The 8,981-nt window shown below is 31.3% G+C and overlaps 3 protein-coding genes across 3 annotated transcripts in view; 2 read left to right on the forward strand and 1 right to left on the reverse strand.

Annotated features, from left to right (window-relative positions):
* Positions 1–3,142, forward strand: part of LOC106113090 (CKLF-like MARVEL transmembrane domain-containing protein 4) — a 5,052-nt gene extending 1,910 nt beyond the window's left edge. The window contains exon 5 of the mRNA XM_013305820.1: positions 1,273–3,142. Within this exon, the coding sequence (XP_013161274.1) occupies positions 1,273–1,413 (141 nt within the window). The 3' untranslated portion in view covers positions 1,414–3,142. The remainder of the gene's footprint in view (positions 1–1,272) is intronic.
* A 1,227-nt stretch (positions 3,143–4,369) lies between these two features.
* On the reverse strand, positions 4,370–6,274 carry LOC106113079 (proteolipid protein 2). Its single transcript, XM_013305804.1, has 4 exons — positions 6,147–6,274; positions 5,770–5,922; positions 5,305–5,562; positions 4,370–5,025 (listed from the first exon to the last, which is right to left on the reverse strand). The coding sequence occupies exons 2-4, from the start codon at positions 5,893–5,895 to the stop codon at positions 4,939–4,941; spliced, it is 471 nt and encodes a 156-aa protein (XP_013161258.1). The 5' UTR covers positions 5,896–5,922; positions 6,147–6,274; the 3' UTR covers positions 4,370–4,938.
* Positions 6,275–6,642: 368 nt separating this feature from the next.
* Positions 6,643–8,981, forward strand: part of Bmcp (uncoupling protein Bmcp mitochondrial) — a 4,632-nt gene continuing 2,293 nt past the window's right edge. The window contains exons 1-3 of the mRNA XM_013305795.1: positions 6,643–7,000; positions 7,292–7,439; positions 8,875–8,977. Of these exons, the coding sequence (XP_013161249.1) occupies positions 6,937–7,000; positions 7,292–7,439; positions 8,875–8,977 (315 nt within the window). The 5' untranslated portion in view covers positions 6,643–6,936. The remainder of the gene's footprint in view (positions 7,001–7,291; positions 7,440–8,874; positions 8,978–8,981) is intronic.

Below are 8,981 nucleotides of genomic sequence, written 5' to 3' on the forward strand. Positions count from 1 at the left end.
TTACAGTTGTATATATAATGATTTCCTTTGCAGAACGAACATTGGTGCTCGACACTAGCGTGAAATGTTTTCGGTCTCATTAGTTTTGACTTGTAGTTACTACTGTCAATAATTTCCAATGTCCTAAATCTAGTTTCGAGAAAAGTTGTTAGTTTCTGTAATTTTGGTATCTCATCTGTACTATCTGCACTAATTGTCTCTTCCCACTGCTTTAGGCTATTTTCATCTAATTTTGAAATAATAATATAAATTAAAATCGCGTCCCAATATTCTGTAGGCAAACCAATATGTTTCAAAGCATTGATGCATTCGACGGAGGTGTCTAATAGTTGTTTGATATTAAAAGCTGATTCCTGAGTAATATTCCTTTGTCCAAAAAATTTCTTAAAAATGTAATTTGTAACATACCGCTTGTTGTCATATCTTTTCTTTAAGATATTCCATGCTTCTCCGTAATTGTCTCCAGTCACCGGTACTCCTTTAAGCAATGTTTCTGCATCTCCTGACAAGCTACTTTTCAGATAGTGAAGCTTTTGCACTTCATCTAAGTGTCCATTGTTATGAATCAATGATGTAAATAAATCATAAAAAGATTGCCATTCGGTATAATTTCCAGAAAAAGTTGGTATAGTAATACGTGGTAATTTAACATCTCTGCTATAGCACTTAACATCGTCTTCTTGCTTAAAGTTGCATTCTTCTCTAGATGTGGATGGCATTGGATTCAATTTTTGTAAAGCTGTGTTCAACTCACCTTTGTAAATATAATAATTCTCTTCTACATTACTATAGACATCTTCCTCGAAATACTCAATTTGCGATCTATTGTTCTTATCTATCTTAGTTATAATTTGATCATGGTTGTTTGTAAACTTACTCCAGTATAACTCTAATGTATTCAATCTTGCTTCCACATAAGTTGTTGTTATTCTATCCCGGGGCGACTTCTTAAAATTTATTTGTGCTTTTGAAATATTTTGCTTCAGTTCGTCTTGTAATACTATTAATGGTTCATTTTCCATTTTTTTATTTAATATACGGCTCGAATCGGACCAAATGTTAGAAAGATAAAATAAAATTCACTCTTTTCGAAAATAAACGTGTATTGTTGAATATGAACAGAAAAAGACAAACGAATAAAATTTTTACAAATTTAAAAAGAATAGATTATTTCTTCTTTTCTATGTGGCCTGACTGAAACTGTTGAAACTCCTTGGACAGCTGGTATATTCCGATTTTTTTTTGAAAAGCAGGTATTTATTTTTTGCATAGTTCTTCGGGTACTTGGCAATGGTGGTGTACGGGGCGGACGCATTCCTGAAGATGCGGGCGTGGCGCGCAGGCGAACTCGCGCAGGGACACCGCGTGATGACCAAGCAGACGCACGTCACCGCGCCGCCCGCATTGCCGTAGCTCGCACCACGCCTCACAAAACATTACGGTACAACACAATGGATAGGCCCATGCATCAAATAATTACCTGCACTGCGTCCAAATATATCATCTATTTATTTTTAAAGGATATTGAAAAGTATTGATGATGCGGGTACTGTAAAAGTTATTACGTCGAAAACTACTGAAATTAAACGATTTTTGCCAGAGAGGAAAGAGATATGTATTCAGCAAGCGTTCAACAAGTACAGACTTTTAGAATGGTTAAAAATTCAAATTGGGATTAACGAAATCTTGGTTTGTGTGGTACTCCACTAGTGATTGAAAAATGTTGCTCCTCACAAAATTGTAGGCGCTTAGCGTAACGGCGTATTGGTGCGAACAGGTACTGTTGCATTATTTTGAATCAAATGAGCGTCTTTATATTATTTATAGTATGCACATCAAAAATTTTATGCAATTGAAAAGCGTGTGTTATTAAAGTTTTTAAGGTTTTGACCGTTTCGCTTTGTTGCTTATGCAGACTGTAAAAAAGAATTATTAAGAAGTGTTTCAATGATGAATAGAACCATTGGAGTTAATTCTTGACAGATTTTTAATTGCACTTTAATGCAATTATTTTGTATTTTATACAATCAGTATTTTTGTTACGACGCTTTTTAACTATTTTTAATGTAAGTCTAAAAATGTAACCAGAGATATAAGACTAGGAATATCTGATCACAAGTTAACAATAAAAGTCATCAACTTGTCTTATCGACCCAGACAATGTTGTTACAAAAAGCCGAAACCCCCCCCCCCTCCGCCCGGCGCTGTGCGATAGAACGAGTCGACTATATGTTTATCTCTCGCTCACACATGAGCATGAGATCTTCGCTATATCACATGCTAACTTTATTTAATTACTCACAAACAATGGAGTATAAGAAAACATTTTTTTATTTAGTCATGCAAAAAAATATAATTATTTTGTAAAAATTGCCAGAGCAGTGTTTTAATGTTCACACGATCATTTTAATTTATTTTGGCTTAATGAACACACTATATTTACAAAACGATGTACTTAAAATATTTATTAGTTAACTTTCTAGTCCATAAGCATTCATTGTATATTTTCCTTACAATTACTTACAATGTCTTTTACTGTGCGGCTTTAAGTTTAATTAAGTTATAATAAATATAATAGACACAATGATTAGCTTCGCTAGTAAACAGTTGTCCTTAATATACTAATATTAAATGGTTTGGTGCTAACTGAGTATCATTATATGTAGTCAATATCAACACTTAATTAAATTAATGTATATTTTCATACAAAAAGCTTTGTAAATATGTAATGTTTAAGCGTTATTTTAAACTTTATATTATCACTATTTTAATGTGACATTTTATAGATCCGCAAAGTTGCTCCGTCCTTCATCCAGCACTGCTCATGCTTGTGCCAAAACATATTATATATGTGTACCCTTATTAATTAATAGCTGTAAAGTTTTAAAACAAACTCACCTCGTATTTAGACCAACGAGACTTTGAAAAAGCCTAAAAACTGCAGTATATTACTTCTCAACATCTGCCGAAGGAATATCATCTTTTTATAGTCATTTTCACCCTCCCCACCCAATTTATATCTTTAGGGGATGAATTTAGTCAAAATCTATTATAGTGCTCACGTCACCGTTGGGTTCTGAGACCAAATCTCTGTATAAAACATCTTTGACAAAACAGTTATAACAATATGTTTTAAGCGCGAATTTTGGTCTCGGAACCCCATGGTAAGCAGTAAATATTTAAGTACTTAAACTGGTTATTTAAAGAAATAAAATATATGGTTTATACTACAATAGTATTGTAAATAAAATGACGAAAATGAATTTTGAAACACGTTTGACCAATTTAATATAACAATAATTATATTTTTACCAGTGACAGATTTTTAATATTTATAATTATTATGTTTTTAATGGAAAGTTTGTTATAAATCAATGTTGTACCCACCGCACATTACTAACGTCACAAATTGTTATAACTTTGTATATCCAAGTAATATTTCTTAATCTGTGTATTTATTATTTAAATGTTAATCGAAACATTTTATTATTCACTTGTATACTTATTGTTTGTAGATATTTATTTTACTTTAAGAATAAACATCATGAAACATGTTGTTAAGTTGTTTTATTCAACCATCAATAATTAATTGATGACCAAAATGTTCTTTTATTCACTTCTTTATTTTAACTTTCTTTCGGAAATGGTCAATTTTTATACTTCTACAATTAAAATCTGTTTTAAATGACAAAGATCTTTATTTAAAAAAAAAAACAAATACAATTTGCCGCAAGAGTCATAGAAAAAGTTGTAAAAGGACAGAATCATTTTGTTAGAAAATTATTATACAATGTTGTAAATTGTTTTTAAAATAATTTACAAATCTTTCAGTATAAAAAAAAACAATCTTAATAATTAATACATAAAAAGGTGTTACAAAATGCATAAGTGTCTTTAAATGCTTAAGAAATAATTGTTAAAAAATATTAAGAAGTCAGGTATTCCATATAAAACTACCAAAGTGGTCTCTATCTTCAAAAACTTCGTGTGCGCGGAATTAAAAGAAATCTTAATAAGTAGTGTTCGTTCAGGCTATGTTCTATATCTTTGCCAAATTAAATCAAGATCTGTTGAGCTGTTCCGAAGATGCCTTCAAACAAACCTCCATCCATCCATCCATTAGTAAGGTTTAAAACTATAAAACACTCAAAAAGTACAATCATATTATTTTGTCTTTAACACATTAAAACAAATAATGTTGACCCTTGACAAAGGTTATCAGAAGCTCATTACATTGAAAAAGACATACAAAATTACATTATTCATAGTTAAATATTTAGAATAAGTTTTTAAACAGTTTTATATGTTAAGGCACATTAATATATAAAACATATTGTACATGGCTGCTATATAAACCATTTATATTTCATTTATATATTTGTTCAGTTACACTGATTTAACATAAAAATACATTAACTTCTTATAAATATCCTAAAATGAACTTTATATAAGTACTTAGTACTATAAGGTACAAAAGTTGTGCTTGAACTATATTGTTTGTTATAACTATTAAGATCCCTTAATACTGATAAAAAATAATTTCTATATCAAAACTTATAGGTAAAACTAAAATTGTGTAAATTGGCCCAAGACAATAATTTTTTAATAGATTGATTTAAGAGGAGAAAAATAATGGCAATAGTTTTTAATTTTGATATGTTTTTCATTATTAAATAATCTTTTATAATAATAATGGCACAGATATTGCCACATAACTATATGTTGTTTATCTTTAAAAAAACTAATAAATAAATAGCAGTAATGTCAATCTCAAACAACAACCACAGAATTCATCTTAATAATTAAAAAAAAGTGACTTATGAATAGTAAAAAAAAAAAGAGAAAATAATAAAGATTTTGTTTGGTTGAAACCTAACTGTATATATAAGTCTTAACCTAAATAAAACTAATTGAAAGGTCAGTAAAATCCGTGTAAGGTCACTGTGGGGGCAGACCTCGCTTCCATGACCTGTATTTCAAGTAGCCATCGTAACTGTATGCTATGATTGCACACAGCCCAAAGAACTGCAAACATTTAATTGTGATTCTAATAAAATACTGAAGTAAATATTCTAAGAAAATATAACACTTCATAAGCACACAGCTTCTGAACCTTAGGCATTTTGTAATATTGAATTTGTGATATTACCTATACAAGTTACTTGTCAATGTAATTGTTTATAAACATTGTACATTAATTGAAAATTGTTCATGGAAATTCCAAAAATTTATTTTTGTTTCAATTCTATTTATTAATAATTAATCTTATTAAAATATAAAAAAATAGTGTAAAGAAAAACATACCCCAACAGCATATCCATTTTCTCCAATAGTGGTTGCAATAATTGACAATACAATATAAGCAAGTACCACAACACCGCAGTAGAAGAACTCAAACTTCATCCATGGCAATCTGTCATATTTCTCCACAAAGTGGAACATGTACATGCAGAATAGAAACAGGGTGATTATATTGGCCACCCAGTACAGTATGTTGTAGAAGATTGATGACAGGAATGCCCATGACACTTTCATACATATGAACCCTATCACATTGCACAACTGTAATTTAATACAAATTTTTTATCAATATTTAATTTAAAACATGAAATCTTTATATAGAATTTAACAGCTTTGACTCCAACACCACATGATTCTCTCAATGGATTATATTTATTTTTAACAATAGCAAAGTGGAGCGGCAACAACTTTTGAACTTAAATACTTGGAACTTGATAATAATAACTTCAAATGTTTAAGTCAACATACCAGTTGTACTATTTTAAGTATCCCAGGTAGTGTCTTCACGTACCCTTTATCAAATCTCAAAACTTTCTGGGGTGGCGGTGCAGGATTCGGCTCCTGCTGCACTTGGTTAGCATAACCATCAAACATTGTATTTACAATGCATAAACCTCACACCTAGAAGAAAATTATTGCATTGATAAAAATGACCATCGCCCACTATTAAGTGTATAGGATTACCTATAGTTTCATTGATATTCCCATTATGTTTACAACAGAATCATTAAGCAAACGTTTACGATATTAAACTTGCTATTATTTTTCAAATTACAAACTTTTTATTTATCAAATATTACGATCTTATAAACATATAAAATCTATTGATATGGTTTCAATTTTACCTGAATATTAAAAATAAAACTAAAATAGAGCAAAAACTGAAACTCAAAACATAAAAATTAAGAAATAAAAATAACAACTTAATCTTAAATTGAAAAGTGAACCAAAACCATAGACGCGACTTATTGACATTGACACTGACAAACACAAAAAAGACTACTTAAAACACAGATATAAAATAACACAAAGAGGGACGTGACAAATAAACTTTAAAAAATAAATTATGTAATTTCACGACTATAATAACGATTTTAGCGGGTTATCATTGTGGAAGCGATTGCGTTGTTAGGCTATCACAGTCATTCTTTATTCTTTAAGGAAGGAGTTTCTTGCCGAAAACATTATCGGCATACTACGATATAGCCGCAGGTAGACATAAAAAATAGTAATATACATAAGTTGTGCTATATAAGTCGATAGTATACAATTCCATTTTGAATTGTTAATCTGTTGCAGTTTGTCTATGGGATACTATCAAAGAATGTCTGAATAGTGGAAATAGGGTTTTGTGCTCTACATGTCAAAGAAGAATTATCAATTGTCAGACTTGCGAATGAATGTGTCAGACTAATTTTTGAATGTAGTTCGATAATTCTTGCGGGTTTAGATATTTAATTTGTTCATCATTTTCCCATAATGGAGTAATCTTTGTTGTTGATGATGAACATTTTCGTACTAATTAGAACTATAGTGTAGCCGCATAAAGATAACCTCATTGTTAAAATCCGGATTCTAGTAATTGTAAACAACTTGGCCGCTTGAAGAATTTAGCGCAAATAGTTTTCGCATGTGATGGGAGATAGAGATTGGAGACCGTTTATTTATGGCGGCTTGGCCTCGATCGTGGCGGAGTTTGGTGAGATGTATTACATTTGTTTCACAAAAATAATTAGCCTCATTGCAATGCCCTGGTAATACATATTTGCGCTGCATTTTGCAATTTTCTTATGGAAATGAAGACTTAAGATTTTTCTTAGGACAAATAACATACTCCTTGTATTTAAATAATTATAGTGCCAATGTGAAAGTTAAATATGTATTTACATTTAAAGTAATAAAATTTGTGGATTAAACAATTTACAAGCAAATTTATTACAAACTTAATATGGTTATATGTTAAGGTCACGAATTTGTTTGTGTTGTTCAGGTACATTTCCAATTGACACAACAAAAACCCGTCTCCAGATCCAGGGTCAGAAGATAGACCCTAGACATGTGGAGCTGCGCTACACGGGCATGGTGGACTGCTTTGTGAAGACCTCAAAGCAGGAAGGAATTAAGGCATTGTATTGTGGGTAAGCCATAAATATGTTGATTATCATTCAAGCATTTTGTCTACTGTCAGGGCTGGTGTTAGGGTAGGGTAGGTTGGGTCACCACCCATGAAAATGAACAGAAAGTGGAACACAGGTCTGAGCATTACGCAGCCACACATAACCCTGTTACCCTAACAACCCCCTTTGCCTAAGGAAGAGAAAAATGAGGGTGTAGAAATCTCGCCCAAGGCAGTTTATGAGCTACATTTTTTCTCTATATATGCAATTAGATATTTATGACAGGGTTTTATAAATTGTATGCCTGGTTCCTTATTGTTTTTAAAAATTCCCATTTTTTTGATGGAAATTCAAATAGCTTAATAAGTAATTACAGAGACATAGTCACAAGCTCAAGCTAGTAAATATGTATGTACATATAGTGCGCAGATAAAATAAAAACAAAAACAATATCGTACGTTAGAGACCATGCTATCTTATCACACACAAAAGATTGTGTTTTCATATGCTTGCCATTGACGACAACATGTCTGACATTACTGCTCCATGATAATAAGGCTAACTACTCATTACATCACATGTTTTCTATATTCATAATCTCTTCTATTATGTAGTAAAATCCCTCTGACCTATCTGTCAGCTTCAATGATATAAAATGACTAAGCCAAAAGTGCCAACGAGTGTTTTTCATTTTTTTCAATCCCTGAAAAAAAATTAGAGCCTAACTGTTTTGATCACAAATATATTTAGAATCTTTTTGCACATAACTTTTTGATGTTGTGTAAGTTATTATTTAACACCTATTAGGCAAATTGTACATTGGGATATAGGGTGCTAATTTTTCCTTGTATGTTAAATTATTGTGTTATAAATTTGTTCTTCTATGTTGATATAAAAATATGTTAAAAATTATTATGCATTAACATAAAGTAATTAAAATTTCACGTCGACATTGTAGTTGTTAGACGTATGGAATTTTATGATAAAAGGCTTAAGAATAATCCAATAATAAAGCAGATAAGTGAACATACTATACAAATATAATTACAAGGATGAAGAAGTGGAACAATTGCTTGATAGTGAATACTGCCTATGATATTTATAAGAAGCCTGGAGGATCATTTTAGAAATGTGATTGCTTATTGCTGTTGTTTACATAACACTAAACTGTATGGTTACTGATGAATATCTATCGAAGTTGATTCATTTGTCGATTATTTGATTTGTGGCGAAGTTCTTCGTTCCAGGTACTGGATTGTACACGTAATTATACTGCAACCTTGACTTAATATAGGGGTTATTCTCACGAAAGTATACAATGCGGTTTTACGGTTTTGATGATTTCATTTAATGTTAGATATAACTTTATTTTCAGAATATTTTAATGCAATTTATATGTATAGATGTGAGAGGTACAATGTTGTAAGCGTGTCTACGTTGTTACGTGTGCGTGCAGAATATGGCCGGCGGTGCTGCGGCAGGCGACGTACGGCACGATCAAGTTCGGCACGTACTACTCGCTGAAGAAGGCGCTGGGCGCGCGGCGAGCGGACGGCGGCGCCG

This window comes from Papilio xuthus, unplaced genomic scaffold, assembly GCF_000836235.2.
Source record: "Papilio xuthus unplaced genomic scaffold, Pxut_1.1 DF828585.1, whole genome shotgun sequence".
Classification (NCBI taxonomy): domain Eukaryota; kingdom Metazoa; phylum Arthropoda; class Insecta; order Lepidoptera; family Papilionidae; genus Papilio; species Papilio xuthus.